The sequence below is a fragment of the Cherax quadricarinatus genome, chromosome 67 (assembly GCF_038502225.1).
Source record: "Cherax quadricarinatus isolate ZL_2023a chromosome 67, ASM3850222v1, whole genome shotgun sequence".
Lineage (NCBI taxonomy): Eukaryota > Metazoa > Arthropoda > Malacostraca > Decapoda > Parastacidae > Cherax > Cherax quadricarinatus.
The window spans coordinates 7088477-7114386 of record NC_091358.1 but is presented as its reverse complement, the minus strand read 5'-3'; the positions used below and the strand labels follow the sequence as shown (position 1 = coordinate 7114386).

The 25910-nt window shown below is 45.2% G+C and overlaps 1 protein-coding gene across 2 annotated transcripts in view; it reads right to left on the bottom strand.

The window, feature by feature from the left end:
* LOC128699701 (uncharacterized oxidoreductase dhs-27-like) overlaps positions 1–25910 on the bottom strand; it is a 92106-nt gene that overhangs the window by 7247 nt on the left and 58949 nt on the right. For both annotated transcript variants that reach the window (XM_070099381.1, XM_053792447.2), the window contains exon 2: positions 1433–2265. In XM_070099381.1, coding sequence (XP_069955482.1) covers positions 1433–2265 — 833 coding nt within the window. The remainder of the gene's footprint in view (positions 1–1432; positions 2266–25910) is intronic.

The window sequence follows — 25910 nt, the reverse complement described above, 5'->3', positions numbered from 1 at the left end:
ACACACACACACACACACACACACACACATATTCGCCCGCTTCTCTGTTTACTAAAACCATTAACACATGATATATAAAATTGCAAATACAAGTTGTGTAAATCCTAATTATATTTATTATAACGTTGTATACTCTCCTTCTACTTGATAATTTCTTTTTTTATACACACTCATTAGTAATGGAGATGCACCATTTCACATTTTTAAAGCTTTTTATCTATCCAAAATATTGTTTTCAAGTTCTATCACATTTTTTTCGCTGTGATCACTGTAAATATTACTTGGTGATGATATTGCTACACCTGCATGATGCTTCGAAATTTAATTTTGGAAATAGGCTTCTTCATACTGTTCAATTGTAAACAATGGGGTGGACAACTGACACTGTACATTATTGGCTAAATTTCTATAAAAAAAAAAAAACTCGCCTCGTAACTGTACCAAGTAAGACTCATCTGTGTGCTTCTGGCTATTTTAAACAGGCAAATATGTGTAATCTAATCCTCACTGGAGAGAACAAGCATTAAATATTTTAATTTAAACCTCTGAGAAAGAAGCCGTGGTAGCCATTTAACTTGACAATAACAAGATTGTTTTTGCTTCCTAAAACATACTGGCCAAGACTGAGTGAAGATAAATATACATTAATTACCCTTAATACGGTGATCATCAATTTTAAGTGACGAGATTTTTGCTTGTGTTAGTGGTTGTTTGATACTGTTGCTGGTGGTCGCTGTAACCAAGAAAACTTTTAAGTTATGATAAGTGGTTTTAAGGGCTCAATAGAGAGGTTAAGCGGTGGTTGGTACAACATAAGTGGCTGATAAAGACTTGAGTCTTGGAGGTGGGCAGTACAGTGCCTGCGCTCTGAAGGGATTTGGTATATTTTCTGTTAGACATCTAAACTGTCGTATATTAAAGTAATTTAACCACTTTGAATAGTTATTTAATTCTAAGTGCTTGTTCGATATACGTACATCTATTGTATGAAGTCCTGGATTTATGTTTAGATTTTGACCGACGCTTTTTCTTTTATATATCAGGTGTCTATTGATTAGACAGTTTATTAAGTTTTATAGACTACACCAGGATCATTAAGGATGTATATCCACTGTACACCACCAGTCACGGATAGTTTAATTCCTAATGCAGGAATTAAGGTCAACTTTGAGTGTGTGTATATACTGAGATACACTCTTCTATAAGTGTATATACACTGCTGTTAAAAGTACATGCACATGAATATTACACTTCTCAGAATATATACAAAGTGAGGTCCATGCATGAGACACAGTCCATCCTGTATATAAGACACTGAGGTCTGAGTGACACCGGAATATACAGAACTCATGTGGTTATTTTATTGCTTCTACGTGGGCTCGTTTGCGACATATATACATGCAATAACTTTATTACAAAGACAAGTGCTGACCTAAAGAGTAAATTGTTGATCCAGCAATCACCATGGCTGATCACGTCAAAGACAGAGGCTTCGCCTGTTTGGTTTATCAATACTTCTGTGCCCTGGGATGCCAAGGTCCTGAACCACTCACTCATGTCTTCCCTGCCCGCCGCCTCCGCTAGCTCTGAAGCTGTCTGTAGGCTGCCTGATATCAACATATGAAAAGCCTTTTTGGTTTGTTCCGAGTAATTGTACATTGCCCAAGTAAGGAACTTGAATTTGGAAGCCAGCTGCTCTTTAGAAATTTTAGAGAGCACCAAGAACGAGACAGCGTGGAGTCTAGCCAGCTCTCGGAGCACAAGAGCAGCGTGGGGCACACTAAGAGCTTGCTTGCGGTCGTGTAACTTAAATCCACGATGCCGTAGATCTTCAAGAAATAATTGATCTTTTTTTTCATCCCAGTCGTCGTGTAGACAGCGGGGAACTCTCAGTGGGTCCTGCCCAATAGCTGTCAGTTCGTGGTTGATGAGTGGCATTAAGTCGGTATAAAATTTGCCTTCTTTCTGAAACACCATGTCATCGAAATCATTCTTCATAGTTTTGTTCTGGAGTTGCTTCATCTTGACTACGTAAGAAACTTCTTGCTCGCAGCCGTCCTTAGAGAACTTGACACTGACGCTATTGATGACGGCCACGTAGTTGTCGCCCTTGTTGGTGAAATAATGAGAGGACCAGGAGAGGAGGCGAGCGTCCTGTCCTTGGTCGTACTGGAGAGCTTCCCTCACCAGTGCCTCCTGCACCTGCGGTGCCTTCTGTCCCTTCATTGTCTCTGGCACCGCCGACACTCCATTACTGCACGACATCTGCAAAATAAATAGCTTTTAACTTCTTTCACTACAAAGTACAATAACAATACCGTGGCTCGAATAACTCTCACACAAACTGAGGATTGGAAAAAATATGAAATTTGTCAGTCCTGCACCAATTTGAAGACGGAGCTTGTCTAGTTGTGAATATATTCTCTATGTATATATAATAAATAATGATTAATATTAACTACCATTCTAAAACCTGTGTTTGAAGGTTATGTATGTAATGAACAACCAGTGATAGGAAGAAACTTGTGGCATCAATCACAAACACGTCATAAATTAATTACAGCCGCAGCGTACTGCCGATAGTACTGAAGGTATAGGTATATATCAAGCATTTATGATAAAGTATCGCTTTAAGGAGAGCTTAATCAAATTAATCAGTCATCAACTTGATAAAGCTCTATACATAACGTAACGCTGTTACATTGAAACCTTTCTCTGCAACTGTCTTTCTATCCGAAACGCTTTGCATAATCAACCTTCGTTAGAATATGTAATAATGTTTCCATAAAAGTGTGACCAAATTCTAACATACAAATGTAAAACCATCCAATGTAACCTCAATGTATTCTAACATATTTATCTCGATATTCAAAGACTACCCAGGTCGCTGGATTACCTTGTAGACTAAGTTAAAGGGCGTCCATTTTTTTTTTTATGGTGGGCAGCGTGAATTTATTGAATATGATGACGAAGTATTGTCTATTGATTATTAAAGGACAAAATCGAAGAACATGACCGGAACACTGAAATAGTTACGCAGATAACGCAAGGAAAAAAAAAAGACAAAAATCAAACATGACCGGAACACTGGAATAGTTAAGCAGATAAAACAATAAAAAATGACAAAAGCAGGGAACATGAACATAAGAACATAAGAAAGGAGAAACACTGCAGCAGGCCTGTTGGTCCATATGAGACTCTATGACCGCGGGTTCAATCCCGGCCGGGGGTATGGTTTATTTGCAATCGTGTCATTACGATTTCTTAAGTCATACGAGGCAGGTCCTTTACAATCCATCCCACTAACAAAACATTTTGCCCAACCCAATTTTCAATGCCACCCAAGAAATAAGCTCTGATAACTCTATCCACTCTCATATGCAAGTCCCAAAGACCGAACACTGGAATAGTCACGCAGATAACACAAGAAAAAAAAAGACAAAAAACAAAGAACATGACCGGAACACTGGAATAGTCACGCAGATAACACAAGAAAAAAAAGACAAAAAACAAAGAACATGACCGGAACACTGGAATAGTCACGCAGATAACACAAGAAAAAAAAGACAAAAAACAAAGAACATGACCGGAACACTGGAATAGTCACGCAGATAACACAAGAAAAAAAAGACAAAAAACAAAGAACATGACCGGAACACTGGAATAGTCACGCAGATAACAGCACAAGAAAAATGGCAAAATCAAAGAAAACGGCCAGGACACTGAAACAGTCAAGTAGACAACAAAAGGAAAAAAAAAATACCGCGTCATGCCTAGCAGCTACAAGTAGTTTTAATACTACAAACGTCCTTGTACCAAGTTGCATACATTATGTCGAATTGGCACTTTAGTCACACTGTTTAACTTTGAACCTCATTTTTTTTTCGCCGGGGGGGGGGGGGAGGCTCAGTTCTGCGCAGTCAGCATTACTTTATTTTTTTTATTTCCTCTGCCTCCTTATAATCCCAGTTACCATAAAAGATATATTTGCTGTTTTTACATCAAATCATGTGTAAAAATGTGTAAGATGAGGAGGTGTCATGGGGGACACATTGTGTCACGGGCGACACGTGTCATGGGGGACATTGTGTCACGGGCGACACGTGTCATGGGGGACACGTGTGGAAATAAATGGTATAAAATACAGGCACAGTGGAAATATAAACACATATGCAGTATAATGTGATCCTTTATTGACAACGTTTCGCCCACTAAGTCACAAACAGATCTGACACGTGTCATGGGCGACATAAAGCGTCATGGATGACATAATGTGCAACGGGAGACAGGCCATAAAGGATTTAACTTGACTCACGAAATCGTAATGACACGATTGCAAACAAACCATACCACGGACGGGGATAGAACCCGCGGTCAGGAGTCATAAAACTCCAGACCGACGCGTTAGCCACTGGGCTAGGTGCTTATGGTGTATAAATATACCCAGTTGGATGAATCTTATTGTAGCCAGCTGGCCCAGTGGTTAGAGCGTCGGTCTGGAATTTTATGACTCCATGATCGCGGGTTCTATCCCCACCCGTGGTACAGTTAGGATTTAATGTGTCTTGAAGGACACGTTGTGTCTTCAACACTGTGTCTCCAACACTGTCTCTCCAATTTCTCTATGGCCCTTACTGGTTTAGAGCCTATCCGTGAACGACATAATAATTTAGTCCTGGATGGTCAAGTATCCCTGAAATAATAATGATTATTTCTACAAGTACATGATACAACTTACACAGACCATAGTTGACATCAGTGACATATATATAGAAAGCCCCTGACGGCTTTGCCCCTTTGACAGATCTGCCCATTCATGACCTACCTAAAACATTATCCATGTCAGTAGCTCTCTTCATAGCAATTAAAATTGCAGAGGAAACCCGCAGTTATCCTGGTCACTAAAGGGAATATCAGTGACCAGGATGTGCAGCGACTGTCAACAGAGATCCTTTCACGCCTGTCCTTGCAGGTATTAAATTAATCAGGGTTTTATTGGGACGAATGTATCACGAGGAAGCTCTTTTCCCGCACGTTCAAATCCAACGCTCCCTATTTTTTTTTTAATTCCCCTTCGGCCATCTCGTTGCCAGAAACTTGTTGATTGTTTAAAATCTGTCGACTACACGAGGCTGCATGTCACCAATTCAGCCAAGAATACTTTAATCCCTAAAACTGGGAGTGAAGTAAATTCCCAGTTTATATACACTGAGTCACACCTCCCCATGTTTACATTGTCAGATCTACCGAGGCTGGTTTTAGTAATTTCCTTATTTGTGGTTCTATAAAAGTTTTTCGTATAGATTTATGTCGCCTAACTTAATCTAAACTGAGAAGATTTTAAATAAGGAAAATAGCATTAGAGGGAATATTGGAAAAGATTTAGAAATTGACGTCATGTCTCACGTCAAATATGATGTAGGAAAATAAGAAAGGGTTGTCAAGAGACGTACCTTGACGTCGGTGAGGAGCTCTTGATCCAGGCAACCGCAGATACCTTGCAACATTTTACTGTCCCAGGGACGCATGTCTACGAAAGGACAGTGCTAGAATTCACGCAACGCCCCAGTCTACTGTCTCGGGGTACACGTTATAACAGGACAGTGTCAGACCTCACACAACGTCCCAGTCTACTGTCTCAGGGTGCACGTTATAACAGGACAGTGTCAGACCTCACACAACGTCCCAGTCTACTGTCTCAGGGTGCACGTTATAACAGGACAGTGTCAGACTTCACAACACACGTAACCAGAAACACTCCAGTATAAGGTTATCAACACACCCACTGTGTATTCCGATCCTATCTTCATTAATTGCTTTAAGAATGCATGAAAGACAGTCCCTCACGCTTGACGGAGATATCAAGGAGGATCTAAGAGTGTGCGCTGCTCACCCACCTAGAGTTCATATTTATTTTAGCATTGAATATACGGACTAGGTGTTATCTTACCTCAGATTATTTCAGAACCCAGCACTAAAGTATACACTATCACACCCCCCAGGATGCCACCCATAACAGCTGGCTGACCCTTAGATACGTATTTACCGCCAGGTGAAAAGGGGCAGCAGCTGTAAGATGCCAGCAACCTAATCTTCAGTTTATATTTTTGACCGTCCTTGTGGAAATGTACCTCGGTATACAGGAAAGTGAATATAAGGTATATATATGCTATTGGCATTGCATATTAGTGGTTTCCTTTTGTGTCTGACAGTGTTTTATTGCTTGAAAAATTGGGTTTGTTTTTGTACCCCATCCAGAAGAAATAAAAATTTGAATTTGAACGTGTATATACGGCGCACGCAGCTCTGTGTATATGCCTTGTATATACGGCGCATTCAGCTCTGTGTATATGCCTTGTATATAAAGTGCATTCAGCTCGGTGTATATGTCTTGTATATACGGCCACGCAGCTCTGTGTATATGCCTTATACGGCGCATACACATGGGTGTATATACTCCTGGAAATACCCGAGTATGAATATATCTGAAATAATACAAGTTCCGAAACACACTTTCACTGAGGAGACGTTTCACTCTTGCACAGAGCGAAACGTTGTCACAACAAACATATATTCTCAGCCAAATTCTGTTTGGTTCCTACCTGGAGTTTACCTGGAGAGAGTTTCGGGGGTCAACGCCCCCGCGGCCCGGTCTGTGACCAGGCCTCCTGGTGGATCAGCGCCTGATCAACCAGGCTGTTGCTGCTGGCTGCACGCAAACCAACGTACGAGCCACAGCCCGGCTGGTCAGGAACCGACTTTAGGTGCTTGTCCAGTGCCAGCTTGAAGACTGCCAGGGGTCTGTTGGTAATCCCCCTTATGTGTGCTGGGAGGCAGTTGAACAGTCTCGGGCCCCTGACACTTATTGTATGGTCTCTTAACGTGCTAGTGACACCCCTGCTTTTCATTGGGGGGATGGTGCATCGTCTGCCAAGTCTTTTGCTTTCGTAGTGAGTGATTTTCGTGTGCAAGTTCGGTACTAGTCCCTCTAGGATTTTCCAGGTGTATATAATCATGTATCTCTCCCTCCTGCGTTCCAGGGAAAAAAAATCTCAAATAATTTTGTTTACTTTCCGGTAAAAAAGGAACAGGAATCATATATAAGTTTTTTTTTTCAAAGTTTTAGAGAGATAACTATCGCATATATATTTTTTATTAAAGTTTATTACATAGAAGTTTTGTGAAAGTTATGAGATGCGATGGGAATTGTATCTCTCAGTTACATACGAGACAGAGTTTAGAGGGATGGAGGTAACGGGAGATGTAAATAATTAGAGAAAAAGATAAACTGAGAGATGGTAACATAAACAGTGATAGAAGTGTGAGTGAAGAGGCTAGATAAGTGTGAGGTGGTGGGTGGTGGTGTGTGGTGGTGGTAGTAGTGGTGGTGGTGTGTGGTGGTGGTAGTAGTGGTGGTGGTAATGCTGATGGTAGTAGTGGTGGTAGTAATGCTGATGGTAGTAGTGGTGGTAGTAATGCTGGTGGTAGTAGTGGTGGTGGTAGTGGTGGTGGTAGTAGTGGTGATAGTAATGCTGGTGGTAGTAGTGGTGGTGGTAGTAGTAGTGGTGGTAGTAATGCTGGTGGTAGTAGTGGTGGTAGTGCTGGTGGTAGTAGTGGTGGTAGTAATGCTGGTGGTAGTAGTGGTGGTGGTAGAAGTGGTGGTAGTAGTGGTGGTGGTAGTAGTGGTGGTAGTAATGCTGGTGGTAGTAGTTGTGGTGGTAGTACTGGGGGAGGAGGGGTGGTAGTAATGCTGGTGGTAGTAGTGGTGGTGGTAGTGCTGGTGGTAGTAGTGGTGGTAGTAATGCTGGTGGTAGTAGTGGTGGTGGTAGTGCTGGGGGGAGGAGGGGTGGTAGTAATGCTGGTGGTAGTGGTGGTGGTAGTAGTGGTGGTAGTAGTGGTGGTGGTAGTAGTGGTGGTGGTAGTGCTGGGGTGAGGAGGGGTGGTAGTAATGCTGGTGGTAGTAGTGGTGGTGGTAGTGGTGGTGGTAGTAGTGGTGGTAGTAATGCTGGTGGTAGTAGTGATGGTGGTAGTACTGGTGGTAGTAGTGGTGGTAGTAATGCTGGTGGTAGTAGTGGTGGTGGTAGTGCTGGGGGAGGAGGGGTGGTAGTAGTGGTGGTGGTAGTGCTGGGGAGGAGGGGTGGTAGTAATGGTGGTGGTAGTAGTGGTGGTAGTAATGCTGGTGGTAGTAGTGGTGATGGTAGTGGTGGTGGTAGTAGTGGTGGTAGTAATGCTGGTGGTAGTAGTGGTGGTAGTAATGATGGTGGTAGTAGTGGTGGTGGTAGTGCTGGTGGTAGCAGTGGTGGCAGTAATGCTGGTGGTAGTAGTGGTGTTAGTAATGCTGGTGGTAGTAGTGGTGGTAGTAATGCTGGGGGTAGTAGTGGTGGTAGTAATGCTGGCGGTAGTAGTGGTGGTAGTAATGCTGGTGGTAGTAGTGGTAGTAGTAATGCTGGTGGTAGTAGTGGTGGTAGTAATGCTGGTGGTAGTAGTGGTGGTAGTAATGCTGGTGGTAGTAGTGGTGGTAGTAATGATGGTGGTAGTACTGGTGGTAGTAATGATGGTGGTAGTACTGGTGGTAGTAATGATGGTGGTAGTACTGGTGGTGGTAATGATGGTGGTAGTACTGGTGGTAGTAATGATGGTGGTAGTACTGGTGGTAGTAATGCTGGGGGTAGTAGTGGTGGTAGTAATGCTGGCGGTAGTAGTGGTGGTAGTAATGCTGGTGGTAGTAGTGGTGTTAGTAATGCTGGTGGTAGTAGTGGTGGTAGTAATGCTGGTGGTAGTAGTGGTGGTGGTAGTGCTGGTGGTAGTAGTGGTGGTAGTAATGCTGGTGGTAGTAGTGGTGGTAGTAATGCTGGTGGTAGTAGTGGTGGTAGTAATGCTGGTGGTAGTAGTGGTGGTAGTAATGCTGGTGGTAGTAGTGGTGGTAGTAATGCTGGTGGTAGTAGTGGTGGTAATAATGCTGGTGGTAGTAGTGGTGGTAGTAATGCTGGTGGTAGTAGTGATGGTAGTAATGCTGGTGGTAGTAGTGGTGGTAGTAATGCTGGTGGTAGTGCTGGTGGTAGTAGTGGTAGTAGTGGCGGTAGTAGTAGTGCTGGTGGTAGTAGTAGTAGTGGTGGTGGTAGTAGTGGTGGTAGTAGTGCTGGTGGTAGTAGTAGTAGTGGTGGTGGTAGTAGTGGTGGTAGTAGTGCTGGTGGTAGTAGTTCTGGTGGTAGTAGTGCTGGTGGTAGTAGTAGTGCTGGTGGTAGTAGTGGTGGTAGTAGTGCTGGTGTTAGTAGTGCTGGTGGTAGTAGTGCTGGTGGTAGTAGTGCTGGTGGTAGTAGTGCTGGTGGTAGTGGTAGTGGTAGTAGTAGTGCTGGTTGCAGTAGTGGTGGTAGTAGTGTTGGTAGTAGTGGTGGTAGTAGTGCTGGTGGTGGTAGTAGTGGTGGCAGTAGTGCTGGTGGTAGTGCTAGTAGTGGTGGTGGTGATAGTAGTGGTAGTAGTGGTGGTGGTGGGAGTAGTGGTAGTAGTGGTGGTGGTAGTAGTGGTGGTAGTAGTGATGGTGGTAGTAGTGGTGGTAGTAGTGGTAGTAGTGGTGGTAGTAGTGGTGGTAGTAGTGGTGGTAGTAGTGGTGGTGGTAGTAGTGGTGGTAGTAGTGGTGGTGGTAGTAGTGGTGGTAGTAGTGGTGGTGGTAGTAGTGGTGGTAGTAGTGGTGGTGGTAGTAGTGGTGGTAGTAGTGGTGGTAGTAGTGGTGGTGGTAGTAGTGGTGGTAGTAGTGGTGGTGGTGGTAGTAGTGGTGGTAGTAGTGGTGGTAGTAGTGGTGGTAGTAGTGGTGGTAGTAGTGGTGGTAGTAGTAGTGGTGGTAGTAGTGGTGGTGGTAGTAGTGGTGGTAGAAGTGGTGGTGATAGTAGTGGTGGTGGTAGTAGTGGTAGTAGTGGTGGTGGTAGTAGTGGTGGTAGTAGTGGTGGTGGTAGTAGTGGTGGTAGTAGTAGTGGTAGTAGTGGTGGTGGTAGTAGTGGTTGTGGTAGTAGTGGTGGTAGTAGTGGTGGTAGTAGTGGTGGTGGTAGTAGTGGTAGTAGTGGTGGTGGTAGTGGTGGTAGTAGTGGTGGTAGTAGTGGTGGTGGTAGTAGTGGTGGTAGGAGTGGTGGTGGTAGTAGTGGTGGTAGTAGTGGTGGTAGTAGTGGTGGTGGTAGTAATGGTGGTAGTAGTGGTAGTAGTGGTGGTGGTAGTAGTGGTGGTAGTAGTGGTGGTGGTAGTAGTGGTAGTAGTGGTGGTGGTAGTGGTGGTAGTAGTGGTGGTGGTAGTAGTGGTGGTAGTAGTAGTGGTAGTAGTGGTAGTGGTAGTAGTGATGGTGGTAGTAGTGGTGGTAGTAGTAGTAGTGGTGGTCATAGTAGTAGTGGTAGTAGTGGTGGTAGTAGTGGTGGTGGTAGTAGTGGTGGTAGTAGTGGTGGTAGTAGTGGTGGTATTAGTAGTGGTGGTAGTAGTGGTAGTAGTGGTGGTAGTGGTGGTAGTAGTGGTGGTGGTAGTAGTGGTGGTAGGAGTGGTGGTGGTAGTAGTGGTGGTAGTAGTGGTGGTGGTAGTAGTGGTAGTAGTGGTGGTGGTAGTAGTGGTGGTGGTAGTAGTGGTGGTAGTAGTGGTGGTAGTAGTGGTGGTGGTAGTAATGGTGGTAGCAGTGGTAGTGGTGGTGGTAGTAGTGGTGGTGGTAGTGGTGGTAGTAGTGGTGGTAGTAGTGGTGGTGGTAGTAGTGGTGGTAGTAGTGGTGGTAGTAGTGGTGGTGGTAGTAGTGGTAGTAGTGGTGGTGGTAGTAGTGATGGTAGTAGTGGTGGTGGTAGTAGTGGTGGTAGTAGTGGTAGTAGCGGTGGTGGTAGTAGTGGTGGTGGTAGTAGTGGTGGTGGTAGTAGTGGTGGTAGGAGTGGTGGTGGTAGTAGTGGTGGCAGTAGTGGTAGTAGTGGTGGTGGTAGTAGTGGTGGTAGTAGTGGTGGTAGTAGTGGTGGTGGTTGTAGTGGTGGTAGTAGTGGTGGTAGTAGTGGTGGTGGTAGTAGTGGTGGTGATATTAGTGGTGGTAGTAGTAGTAGTGGTGGTGGTAGTAGTGGTGGTAGTAGTAGTTGTATAGTAGTAGTGGTAGTAGTGGTGGTGGTAGTGGTGGTGGTAGTAGTGGTGGTAGTAGTGGTGGTGGTAGTAGTGGTGGTAGTAGTGGTAGTAGTGGTGGTGGTAGTAGTGGTAGTAGTGGTGGTGGTAGTAGTGGTGGTAGTAGTGGTGGTGGTAGTAGTGGTGGTAGTAGTGGTGGTGGTAGTAGTGGTGGTGGTAGTAGTGGTGGTGGTAGTAGTGGTGGTAGTAGTGGTGGTGGTAGTAGTGGTGGTAGTAGTATACACCATACATCATACATTATACACCATACATCATACATTACACACAATACATCATACATTATACACCATACATTATACACCATACATCACACATTATACACCATACATCATACATTATACACCATACATCATACATTATACACCATACATCATACATTATACACCATACATCATACATTATACACCATACATCATACATTATACACCATACATCATACATTATACACCATACATCATACATTATACACCATACATCATACATTATACACCATACATCATACATTATACACCATACATCATACATTATACACCATACATCATACATTATACACCATACATCATACATTATACACCATACATCATACATTATACACCATACATCATACATTATACACCATACATCATACATTATACACAATACATCATACATTATACACCATACATCATACATTCATCATACATTATACACCATACATCACACATTATACACCATACATCATACATTATACACCACACATCATACATTATACACCATACATCATACATTATACACCATACATCATACATTATACACAATACATCATACATTATACACCATACATCATACATTCATCATACATTATACACCATACATCACATTATACACCATACATCATACATTATACAAGCCTCCAGGCGGACATCAACCAAATCTTTCAGTGGGCTGCAGAAAACAATATGAAGTTCAACGATGAGAAATTTCAATTACTCAGATATGGTAATCACGAGGAAATTAAATCTTCATCAGAGTACAAAACAAATTCTGGCCACAAAATAGAGCGAAACACCAACGTCAAAGACCTGGGAGTGATTATGTCGGAGGATCTCACCTTCAAGGACCATAACATTGTATCAATCGCATCTGCTAGAAAAATGACAGGATGGATAATGAGAACCTTCAAAACTAGGGAGGCCAAGCCCATGATGACACTCTTCAGGTCACTTGTTCTATCTAGGCTGGAATATTGCTGCACACTAACAGCACCTTTCAAGGCAGGTGAAATTGCCGACCTAGAAAATGTACAGAGAACTTTCACGGCGCGCATAACGGAGATAAAACACCTCAATTACTGGGAGCGCTTGAGGTTCCTAAACCTGTATTCCCTGGAACGCAGGAGGGAGAGATACATGATTATATACACCTGGAAAATCCTAGAGGGACTAGTACCGAACTTGCACACGAAAATCACTCACTACGAAAGCAAAAGACTTGGCAGACGATGCAACATCCCCCCAATGAAAAGCAGGGGTGTCACTAGCACGTTAAGAGACCATACAATAAGTGTCAGGGGCCCGAGACTGTTCAACTGCCTCCCAGCACACATAAGGGGGATTACCAACAGACCCCTGGCAGTCTTCAAGCTGGCACTGGACAAGCACCTAAAGTCGGTTCCTGACCAGCCGGGCTGTGGCTCGTACGTTGGTTTGCGTGCAGCCAGCAGCAACAGCCTGGTTGATCAGGCTCTGATCCACCAGGAGGCCTGGTCACAGACCGGGCCGCGGGGGCGTTGACCCCCGGAACTCTCTCCAGGTAAACTCCAGGTATGTTCGTGGCCCGTCATGTGTACTTGCCTAGTTGTGGTTGCGGGGGTCGATTCACAGCTTCTGTCCCCGCCTCTTTACTAGTCGCTACTGGGTCACTCTTCCTGATCCATGAACTTTATCATACCTCTTCTTAAAGCTATGTACGGATCCTGCCTCCACTACATCACTTCCCAGACTATTCCACTTTCTGACAACTGTGACTGAAGAAATACTTCCTAACATCCCTGTGATTCATCTGTGTCTTCAACTTCCAGCTGTGTCCCCTTGTTGCTGTGTCCCATGTCTGGAACATTCTGTCTCTGTCCACCTTGTCGATTCCTCTCAGTATTTTATATGTCGTTATCATATCCCCCCTATCTCTCCTGTCCTCCAGTGTCGTCAGGTCAGTTTCCTTTAACCTTTCTTCGTAGGACAAACCCCTTACCTCTGGGACTAGTCTTGTTGCAAACTCTTGCACTTTCTCTAGTTTTCTTACGTGCTTGGCTAGGTGTGGGTTGTAGATGAATGGTTCAGAGAACCGACATGTTGATAAATTAGACACATGTGCAACTCTTGGGTATCTTTATTGAGGAAACGTTTCGCCACACAGTGGCTTCATCAGTCCATACAAAGGAGAATCATGAAGAACAGGAGGAGAATGAGGTAATCAGTCCCTCAACCTTGAGTCGATGTGGTCAGTCCATCAATCTTGAATAGAATACAGCATATGTGTGGAGAAGCAGCTTATAAACCGTAGGCAGGAGAGGTTCTCTGAACCATTCATCTACAAACCTGTCAGACACTGCAACTTCTTGGGATCTTAATACTTGGGAATTCTTCGCTTGCCTAACCCTTGGGCACGACCTACTTCCACATTGAACATACGTTCACCACCTACGACTGCTGCACCTCTCCTGCCATACGGCTTATAAGCTCCTTCTCCACACATATGCTGTATTCTATTCAAGATTGATGGACTGACCACATCGACTCAAGGTTGAGGGACTGATTACCTCATTCTCCTCCTGTTCTTCAAGATCCTTCTTTGTATGGACTGATGAAGCCACTGTGTGGCGAAACGTTTCCTCAATAAAGATACCCAAGAGTTGCACATGTGTCTAATTTATCTAGGTGTGGGTTCCAAACAGGTGCTGCGTACTCCAATATAGGCCTAACGTACACAATGTACAGGGTCCTGAATGATTCCTTATTGAGATGTCGGAATGCTATTCTTAGCTTTACCAGGCGCCCATATGCTGCAGCAGTTATTTGGTTGATGTGTGCGTTGGATATTATACCAATGAGTGCCTTGCATGGGCCAGTAGGCCTGCTGCAGTGTTCCTTTTTTCTAACGTTCTTATGTACCATTATATAATAAGCGCGGCTACAATATTTCACGTAATATATTGCAAACTGCTTTATTGTTAGCTAAAATAAAATTGTTTTACTATATATTATTATCTGACGTCACATGAATATGATATTCACTCTTAATTATTATTGTAAATATTAGTGTTAATCTATATTTGGTCATTACTGTAATTTATGTTTATTAATAATTGTGCAACTGTTCTGGAACACAATGTTAATTACCGGACTCGAGTTGTGCTGCCGGCTTACCGTGGTAACCTGACCGACCTTGTGTGTTTACCATCACTGTGGTAAGGCAGTAGGTTCAGGCCTTCAACCACCAACACTGTGGTAAGGCAGTAGGTTCAGGCCCTCAGCCACCAACACTGTGGTAAGGCAGTAGGTTCAGGCCCTCAGCCACCATCACTGTGGTAAGGCAGTAGGTTCAGGCCCTCAGCCACCATCACTGTGGTAAGGCAGTAGGTTCAGGTCCTCAACCACCAACACTGTGGTAAGGCAGTAGGTTCAGGCCCTCAGCCACCAACACTGTGGTAAGGCAGTAGGTTCAGGCCCTCAGCCACCAACACTGTGGTAAGGCAGTAGGTTCAGGCCCTCAGCCACCATCACTGTGGTAAGGCAGTAGGTTCAGGTCCTCAACCACCAACACTGTGGTAAGGCAGTAGGTTCAGGTCCTCAGCCACCAACACTGTGGTAAGGCAGTAGGTTCAGGCCCTCAGCCACCATCACTGTGGTAAGGCAGTAGGTTCAGGCCCTCAGCCACCAACACTGTGGTAAGGCAGTAGGTTCAGGCCCTCAGCCACCAACACTGTGGTAAGGCAGTAGGTTCAGGTCCTCAGCCACCAACACTGTGGTAAGGTAGTAGGTTCAGGCCCTCAGCCACCAACAATGTGGTAAGGCAGTAGGTTCAGGCCCTCAACCACCAACACTGTGGTAAGGCAGTAGGTTCAGGTCCTCAGCCACCAACACTGTGGTAAGGCAGTAGGTTCAGGCCCTCAGCCACCAACACTGTGGTAAGGCAGTAGGTTCAGGCCCTCAGCCACCAACACTGTGGTAAGGCAGTAGGTTCAGGCCCTCAACCACCAACACTGTGGTAAGGCAGTAGGTTCAGGCCCTCAGCCACCAACACTGTGGCAAGGCAGTAGGTTCAGGCCCTCAGCCACCAACACTGTGGTAAGGCAGTAGGTTCAGGCCCTCAACCACCAACACTGTGGTAAGGCAGTAGGTTCAGGCCTTCAACCACCAACACTGTGGTAAGGCAGTAGGTTCAGGCCCTCAACCACCAACACTGTGGTAAGGCAGTAGGTTCAGGCCTTCAACCACCAACACTGTGGTAAGGCAGTAGGTTCAGGCCCTCAACCACCAACACTGTGGTAAGGCAGTAGGTTCAGGCCTTCAACCACCAACACTGTGGTAAGGCAGTAGGTTCAGGCCTTCAACCACCAACACTGTGGTAAGGCAGTAGGTTCAGGCCCTCAGCCACCAACACTGTGGTAAGGCAGTAGGTTCAGGCCCTCAGCCACCAACACTGTGGTAAGGCAGTAGGTTCAGGCCCTCAGCCACCAACACTGTGGTAAGGCAGTAGGTTCAGGCCCTCAACCACCAACACTGTGGTAAGGCAGTAGGTTCAAGCCCTCAGCCACCAACACTGTGGTAAGGCAGTAGGTTCAGGCCCTCAGCCACCAACACTGTGGTAAGGCAGTAGGTTCAGGCCCTCAACCACCAACACTGTGGTAAGGCAGTAGGTTCAGGCCCTCAGCCACCAACACTGTGGCAAGACAGTAGGTTCAGGCCCTCAGCCACCAACACTGTGGTAAGGCAGTAGGTTCAGGCCCTCAACCACCAACACTGTGGTAAGGCAGTAGGTTCAGGCCCTCAGCCACCAACACTGTGGTAAGGCAGTAGGTTTAGGCCCTCAGCCACCAACACTGTGGTGAGGCAGTAGGTTCAGGCCCTCAGCTACCAACACTGTGGTGAGGCAGTAGGTTCAGGCCCTCAGCCACCATCACTGTGGTAAGGCAGTAGGTTCAGGCCCTCAGCCACCAACACTGTGGTAAGGCAGTAGGTTCAGGCCCTCAGCCACCAACACTGTGGTAAGGTAGTAGGTTCAGGCCCTCAGCCACCAACACTGTGGTAAGGCAGTAGGTTCAGGCCCTCAGCCACCAACACTGTGGTAAGGCAGTAGGTTCAGGCCCTCAGCCACCAACACTGTGGTAAGGCAGTAGGTTCAGGCCCTCAGCCACCAACACTGTGGTAAGGCAGTAGGTTCAGGTCCTCAGCCACCAACACTGTGGTAAGGCAGTAGGTTCAGGCCCTCAGCCACCAACACTGTGGTGAGGCAGCAGGTTCAGGCCCTCAGCCACCAACACTGTGGTAAGGCAGTAGGTTCAGGCCCTCAGCCACCAACACTGTGGTAGTAGGTTCAGGCCCTCAACCACCAACACTGTGGTAAGGCAGTAGGTTCAGGCCCTCAGCCACCAACACTGTGGTAAGGCAGTAGGTTCAGGCCCTCAACCACCAACACTGTGGTAAGACAGTAGGTTCAGGCCCTCAGCCACCAACACTGTGGTAAGACAGTAGGTTCAGGCCCTCAGCCACCATCACTGTGGTAAGGCAGTAGGTTCAGGCCCTCAGCCACCATCACTGTGGTAAGGCAGTAGGTTCAGGCCCTCAACCACCAACACTGTGGTAAGGCAGTAGGTTCAGGCCCTCAGCCACCAACACTGTGGTAAGGCAGTAGGATCAGGCCCTCAGCCACCAACACTGTGGTAAGGCAGTAGGTTCAGGCCTTCAACCACCAACACTGTGGTAAGGCAGTAGGTTCAGGCCCTCAGCCACCAACACTGTGGTAAGGCAGTAGGTTCAGGCCTTCAACCACCAACACTGTGGTAAGGCAGTAGGTTCAGGCCCTCAGCCACCAACACTGTGGTAAGGCAGTAGGTTCAGGCCCTCAGCCACCAACACTGTGGTAAGGCAGTAGGTTCAGGCCCTCAGCCACCAACACTGTGGTAAGGCAGTAGGTTCAGGCCTTCAACCACCAACACTGTGGTAAGGCAGTAGGTTCAGGCCCTCAGCCACAAACACTGTGGTAAGGCAGTAGGTTCAGGCCTTCAACCACCAACACTGTGGTAAGGCAGTAGGTTCAGGCCCTCAGCCACCAACACTGTGGTAAGGTAGTAGGTTCAGGCCCTCAGCCACCAACACTGTGGTAAGGCAATAGGTTCAGGCCCTCAGCCACCAACACTGTGGTAAGGCAGTAGGTTCAGGTCCTCAGCCACCAACACCGTGGTAAGGAAGTAGGTTCAGGCCCTCAGCCATCAACACTGTGGTAAGGTAGTAGGTTCAGGCCCTCAGCCACCAACACTGTGGTAAGGTAGTAGGTTGAGGCCCTCAGCCACCAACACTGTGGTAAGGCAGTAGGTTCAGGCCCTCAGCCACCAACACCGTGGTAAGGCAGTAGGTTCAGGCCCTCAGCCATCAACACTGTGGTAAGGTAGTAGGTTCAGGCCCTCAGCCACCAACACTGTGGTAAGGTAGTAGGTTCAGGCCCTCAGCCACCTTCACTGTGGTAAGGTAGTAGGTTCAGGCCCTCAGCCACCAACACTGTGGTAAGGCAGTAGGTTCAGGCCCTCAGCCACCAACACTGTGGTAAGGCAGTAGGTTCAGGCCCTCAGCCACCAACACTGTGGTAAGGTAGTAGGTTCAGGTCCTCAGCCACCAACACTGTGGTAAGGCAGTAGGTTCAGGTCCTCAGCCACCAACACTGTGGTAAGGTAGTAGGTTCAGGCCCTCAGCCACCAGCACTGTGGTAAGGCAGTAGGTTCAGGCCCTCAGCCACCAACACTGTGGTAAGGCAGTAGGTTCAGGCCCTCAGCCACCAACACTGTGGCAAGACAGTAGGTTCAGGTCCTCAACCACCAACTCTGTGGTAAGGCAGTAGGTTCAGGTCCTCAACCACCAACACTGTGGTAAGGCAGTAGGTTCAGGCCCTCAGCCACCAACACTGTGGTGAGGCAGTAGGTTGAGGCCCTCTGCCACCAACACTGTGGTGAGGCAGTAGGTTGAGGCCCTCTGCCACCAACACTGTGGTGAGGCAGTAGGTTGAGGCCCTCTGCCACCAACACTGTGGTGAGGCAGTAGGTTGAGGCCCTCTGCCACCAACACTGTGGTGAGGCAGTAGGTTGAGGCCCTCTGCCACCAACACTGTGGTGAGGCAGTAGGTTGAGGCCCTCTGCCACCAACACTGTTGTGAGGCAGTAGATTGAGGCCCTCAGCCACCAACACTGTGGTGAGGCAGTAGGTTGAGGCCCTCAGCCACCAACACTGTGGTGAGGCAGTAGGTTGAGGCCCTCTGCCACCAACACTGTGGTGAGGCAGTAGGTTGAGGCCCTCAGCCACCAACACTGTGGTAAGGCAGTAGGTTGAGGCCCTCAGCCCCAACACAACTCCGTTGTGCTCTAGGTTACAAAGAGACTTCTTAGTGCTTTAAAAGCTTGAGAATTTATACCTAGTCTCTTGCAGGAGACAATATTGAATTTCTCTTAAAAGATAACTAGTCTGGGTTATTATTTAGAGGAACTTAAGAGTTTCTCCTGAATATATGATTATTTAAATCTGGTCTGTAGATAGTTGTTCATGGTATAAACCTTGGTAATAAATACCGACAAGTTGGTTTAGAAAGACACCTAAGCAAACACTATGGCATATTTATTAGAAAACGTTTCGGTCCTGGGACCTTGATCACTTCTAACATGTTGTTAGTTGTTCATATTAACGAGTTGGTTTTATCTTATGTAATTTTTATTTAAATTATAATATTGTATATGACAGATACTTTTATCAAAGGAGTGAAATATCTTTGATGTAAAACATATATATTTAAAGAACTTGATTAATCCACTTCAAAGGATTGAAATTGAAGATTTAAGTATTTTATTTCTTGGTTCTTTTATCCCCCACAAAAAGAGAAAAAAAAGTTTATTCGGTAATGTGAATAAATTGTTAGTGGAAGGTTACCTTGAAACAAACTTATTTAATAATCAGTTGGTTTATCAACTCTAGGCGACCTGGTACTAAGTACTTAGTACCAGGTCAGGAGATGTGTTCGGTATTATACTCACCCCAAGATCATTTTCCTTGAGTAAGGTTTTCCCATCCTCCTCGACTGTACTGTCTGCGGTCTTTTCTGCCCTTCCCCGATCTTCATGACTTTGCATTTGGTGGGGTTAAATTCCAGGAGCCAGTTGCTGGACCAGGCTTGCTGGCTGTCCAGGTCTCTTTGTAGTCCTGCCTGATCCATATCCAGTTTAATTCTCGTCATTAACTTCACATCATCTGCAAACAGGGACACTTCTGAGTCTATTCCTTCCGTCATGTCATTCACATATACCAAAAACAGCACTGGTCCTAGGACTGACCCCTGTGGAATCCCGCTTGTCACAAGCGCCCACTCTGACACCTCGTCACGTACCATGACTCGTTGTTGCCTCCCTGTCATGCATTCTCTGATCCATTGCAGTGCCTTTCCCATTATGCGTGCCTGATCCAGTAGCTTGTGCACTAATCTCTTGTGTGGAACTGTGTCGAAAGCCTTCTTGCAGTCCAAGAAAATTCAATCTACCTCTCTCTCTCTCTCTCTCTCTCTCTCTCTCTCTCTCTCTCTCTCTCTCTCTCTCTCTCTCTCTCTCTCTCTCTCTCTCTCTCTCTCTCTTGTCTTACTTTTATCGTTACCTTATCATAAAACTCTACTAGGTTTGTGACACAGGATTTCCCTTACTTGAAACCGTACTGGTTGTCGTGCATTAGCTTGTTCCTTTCTAGGTACTCCACCACCCTCCTGATGATGACCTCCATGACTTTGCATACTATACACGTCAGTGACACAGGTCTGTAGATTAATGCCTCGTGTCTATGACCCTTCTTAAAAACTGGTATTACATTTGCCGTCTTCCACATCTCAGGTAGTTGCCCAGTTTCGATGGATGTGTTGAAGATTTGTGTGTGTGTGTGTGTGTGTGTGTGTGTGTGTGTGTGTGTGTGTGTGTGTTATACACATACACTGATCAAATTAAATGTCAAGTGTTCTGACAGACATACATTCATCATCTTCAACACATTGCTCGTCAGCGCTGATGTGATGTGTCAGACAACGAGAAAAAAAAATCATGAGAGAGACGAGATCATTTTCTGAAATCAGCTTGTTTCTTAGAACGTTAAGGATAAACGTCTTAATAAAACAGAAGTCTGTTGTATCCTTGGGAAAGTGGTTTTTGAGACGTCTAAAATAACGAAAAAATGGCTTGTGAAGGAAAAAGAAGACTTAAGTAATCTTAGTTCAAGTTGTCAATATAAACGAAGCGTCATTACTATTATTGTGATTAATTGTGAAGGTTATTGTGTGTGTTGTGTACCCCAGGGCTGTCTGTCTCTCTCTCTCTCTCTCTCTCTCTCTCTCTCTCTCTCTCTCTCTCTCTCTCTCTCTTTATCTTTATTATTATTATTTAATAAAAATGTCCTCAACTCTTCTGGCAACGAGGTAACCAAGGAGAAAAACAGCTATGAAACATAACGTTGGAAGTGTTGGTGCCAGAGTGTTGTGCCAGGAACCTCCACCTCTCCCCTCCCCCTCTCTCCCTGGTATGTGAAATTAATCATATGCCTCGCTATAAGAGCCAGCAGGCACTGGTGCCTGCTGGCTCTTGTCTTTCATCTCTGGGAGCAGCGAGAGTGATGACTCTTGCTTGGTTTGTGGAGTTAAGAGTCCAGGGGAGAGGTGCTGCCCTTCTCTTCCTCGTATCAAGGGCTGTATGATAATTACAGTCTATTGACTACAAATGGTTAAGAATGAATAAATTACACACACACACACACACACACACACACACACACACACACACACACACACACACACACACACACACACACACACACACACACACACACACACACACACTACATACATACTTTATATATATGTATAATATTTAACACACCGGCCGTCTCCCACCAAGGCAGGGTGGCCCGAAAAAGAAAAACTTTCATCATCATTCACTCCATCACTGTCTTGCCTGAGGCATGCTTACACTACAGTTATAAAACCGCAACATTAACACCCCTCCTTCAGAATGCCGGCACTGTACTTCCCATCTCCCTGAATCTCTTCATAAATGTTACATGGCTTACACTCCAACAGCACGTCAAATTCTAAAATCTATTTACCTCCATTTGCACCAATCTAACACGCTCACGCACGCCTGCTGGAAGTCCAAGCCCCTCACACACAAAACCTCCTTTACCCCCTCCCTCCAACCTTTCCTAGGCCGACCCCTACCCTGCCTTCCCTCCACTACAGATTTATACACTTGCAGTCATTCTATCTCCTTCCGCCCTCTCTACATGTCCGAACCATCTCAATAACCCCTCCTCAGCCCTCTGGATAATAGTTTTGGTAATCCCACACCTTCTCCTAATCTCCAAACTGCAGATTCTCTGCATTATATTCACACCACACATTGCCCTCAGACATGACATCTCCACTGCCTCCAGCCTTCTCCTCGCTGCAACATTCACCACCCATGCTTCACATCCATACAAAAGCGTTGGTATAACTATACTCTCATACATTTCCCTCTTTGCTTTCATGGATAATGTTCTTTGTCTCCACAGACTCCTCAGTGCACCACTCGCCTTTTTCCCCTCGTCAATTCCATGATTCACCTCATCTTTCATAGACCCATCTGCTGACATGTCCATTCCCAAATATCTGAATACATTCACCTCCTCCATACTCTCTCCCTCCAATCTGATATCCAATCTTCCTCTCAGTATTTTATATGTCATTATCATATCCCCCCTATCTCTCCTGTCCTCCAGTGTCGTCAGGTAGATTTTCCTTAACCTCTCCTCATAGGACATGCCCCTTAGCTCTGGGTCTGTGCTTGTTACAAACCTTTTCTCTAATTTCCTTACATGCTTATCTAGGTGTGGGTTCCAAACTGGTGCTGCATACTCCAATATAGGCCTAACATACACGGTGTACAGGGTCCTGAACGATTCCTTACTGAGATGTTGGAATGCTATTCTTAGGTTTGCTAGGCACCCATATGCTGCAGCAGTTATTTGGTTGATGTGCGCCTCAGATGTGCCAGGTGTTATTCATACCCCAAGATCCTTTTCCTTGAGTGAGGTTTGTAGTCTCTGGCCCCCTAGACTGTTCTCCGTCTGTGGTCTTCTTTGCCCCTCCCCAATCTTCATGACATTGCACTTGGTGAGGAATATTACCAAGCTAAGTCTATTTAAAGACATGAATGAAAGATACTTAGCTTCAGTGCCGATTCAGCCTCCCCACAGTTGCACCCGGAGTGGCTCCTCCGACGGGAATCGGGTAACCCCAACCCGTAGCTGTTGAGGTATGAGGGATGATAAGTAGTTGCCCCAAAGCAGCGTATGTTTCAGATTTCTGGTAACTTTATGCTGAGTGTACTCACTTGTTTGGGCTCGGTGATTAGATTTTTAGATTTTGCCACCGAAGTGGCTAGTTTATTGTCTCGATGGCACACCAATAACGGGATTTATTGGTAAATCCAGGCAAAACATGCCCCTAATTATTAGCTGCAGCCAACCTAACCAGGAGAAAGTGTCTAAACTTACCTGGGTATTTGTATCTGACCCAAATTGTTTCCCTGGCTTGTGGTAGGGAAATTTTTATCCCGATATCAGTGACTTGCTTGGAGCTGAAGCATCTTGAGGAATGCCGCACTGTCTTCCACTCGGATTGTTCTGCTTACACTCTCGCGATTACACTACACAATTCAGTCCAAGATTTGTCTTTAGTTTCATGGTAATTTCACAACAGGAAGACCGGTTACACTTCACTGTAATAGTTGTACTGTGAATTTCTGAGACTGTCAAATGCACAAGAGTCAAGAATGCACTGAACACAATTGGTCCTTTGTTCAGGGGCAATGCCCACGTGAAACACACTTCACGTCCGTCTCCCGAAGCCAATCTGAGCCCTCCTGCTCGCCCTGGGGCAGTTCCCCAACGCTGACTTCGGCGTGATTTCCTTCCTTGCTTAACATTGTCACAGTATTCAATACAAAATAGTCGATTTCTTATTATCTAGATACAGACGACAGTTCATGTCCCACAATGTAGGTAAAGTGGCGCAGGGTTTTTCTGTAATCTTCATGCTAAGGTAAAGAGAGTAATTACTCTCATTTAACCCACACTATGGTTGCAACGTTGATCTCTTGTAAAGAGAGTGGCGTGACTATGACACTAGTAGCCGCATACAGATTCAATTAAACTGTTTATGCTGAAGCATAAACGGTTTAATTGGATCTGGACAGGCCTGCAACCTTTCCAGATCCCTTTGTAGTTCTGCCTGATCCTCGTCCGATTGAATTCTCCTCATCAACTTCACATCATCTGCAGACAGGGACACTTCTGAGTCTATTCCTTCCGTCATGTTCACATACACCAGAAACAGGACCGGCCCTAGGATTGACCCCTGTGGGACCCCGCTCGTCACAGACGCCTACTCTGACACCTCGTCACGTACCATGACTCGTTGATGTCTTCCTGACAGGTATTCCCTGATCCATTGCGGTGCCTTCCCTGTTATACCTGCCTGGTCTTCCAGCTTATGTACTAATCTCTAGTGTGGAACTGTGTCAAACGCCTTCTTACAGTCCAAGAAAAGCAATCTACCTGCCCCTCTCTCTCTTACTGCTGTCACCCTGTCATAGAACTCCTGAGGTTTGTAACACAGATTTCCCGTCCCTGAAACCGTACTGATTGTCGTTGATAAGCTCATTCATTTCTAGGTGTGTGTGTGTGTGTGTGTGTGTGTGTGTGTGTGTGTGTGTTCAACACGCCGGCAGTTTCCACAGAGGAAGGGTGACCCAAAATAGAAAGAAAAACTTTGACCTTCATTCATACATAGTCACTATCTTCACAGAAGTGCTCAGATATGACAGCTTAGATGTCACTCCAAACAGCCAGTATCCCAAATCCCTTCTTTAAAGTGCAGGCATTGTACATACTTTCACCTACAGGACTCAAGTCCAGCTAACCGGTTTCCCTGAATTCCTTCACAAAATATTACCCTGTTCACACTCCAACAGCTCGTCAGGCCCCAAAAAACCATTCGTCTCCATTCACTCTTATCTAACACTCTCACACATGCCAGCTGCATGTCCATATATATATATATATATATATATATATATATATATATATATATATATATATATATATATATATATATATATATATATATATATATATATATATATATATATATATATATATATATATATATATATGTCGTGCCGAATAGGCAGAACTTGCGATCTTGGCTTAAATAGCAACGCTCATCTTGCCATATAGGACAAGTGAAAATTTGTGTATGCAATAATTTCGCCAAAATCATTCTGAACCTAACGAAAAAAATATATTTCACTGTGTTTCTTTAGTATTAAATTATTGTAAACAAATCTAAAATATATTTAGTTGGGTTAGGCTAAAATAAATTGTTCTTGTTATAATAAGGTTAGGTAAGTTTTCTAAGATTCTTTTGGTGCAAAATTATAAATTTTTACATTAACATAAATGAAAAAAATATATCTTTAAACGTATAAGAGTAAATTTTAGAAACAACTTAATTTTAAATGAGTTCTTGTTAATTGACCAGTTTTACATATTCGGCACGACATTATACATATATATATACATATATATATATAATATTATATATATATATATATATATATATATATATATATATATATATATATATATATACCTGGAGTTTACCTGGAGAGAGTTCCGGGGGTCAACGCCCCCGCGGCCCGGTCTGTGACCAGGCCTCCTGGAGGATCAGAGCCTGATCAACCAGGCTGTTGCTGCTGGCTGCACGCAAACCAACGTACGAGCCACAGCCCGGCTGGTCAGGAACCGACTTTAGGTGCTTGTCCAGTGCCAGCTTGAAGACTGCCAGGGGACTGTGGTAATGCCCCTTATGTATGCTGGGAGGCAGTTGAACAGTCTCAGGCCCCTGACACTTATTGTATGGTCTCTTAACGTGCTAGTGACACCCCTGCTTTTCATTGGGGGGATGTTGCATCGTCTGCCAAGTCTTTTGCTTTCGTAGTGAGTGATTTTCGTGTGCAAGTTCGGTACTAGTCCCTCTAGGATTTTCCAGGTGTATATAATCATGTATCTCTCCCGCCTGCGTTTCATGGAATACAGGTTTAGGAACCTCAAGCGCTCCCAGTAAATGAGGTGTTTTATCTCCGTTATGCGCGCCGTGAAGGTTCTCTGTACATTTTCTAGGTCAGCAATTTCACCTGCCTTGAAAGGTGCTGTTAGTGTGCAGCAATATTCCAGCCTAGATAGAACAAGTGACCTGAAGAGTGTCATCATAGGCTTGGCCTCCCTAGTTTTGAAGGTTCTCATTATCCATCCTGTCATTTTTCTAGCAGATGCGATTGATACAATGTTATGGTCCTTGAAGGTGAGATCCTCCGACATGATCACTCCCAGGTCTTTGACGTTGGTGTTTCGCTCTATTTTGTGGCCAGAATTTGTTTTGTACTCAGATGAAGATTTAATTTCCTCGTGTTTACCATA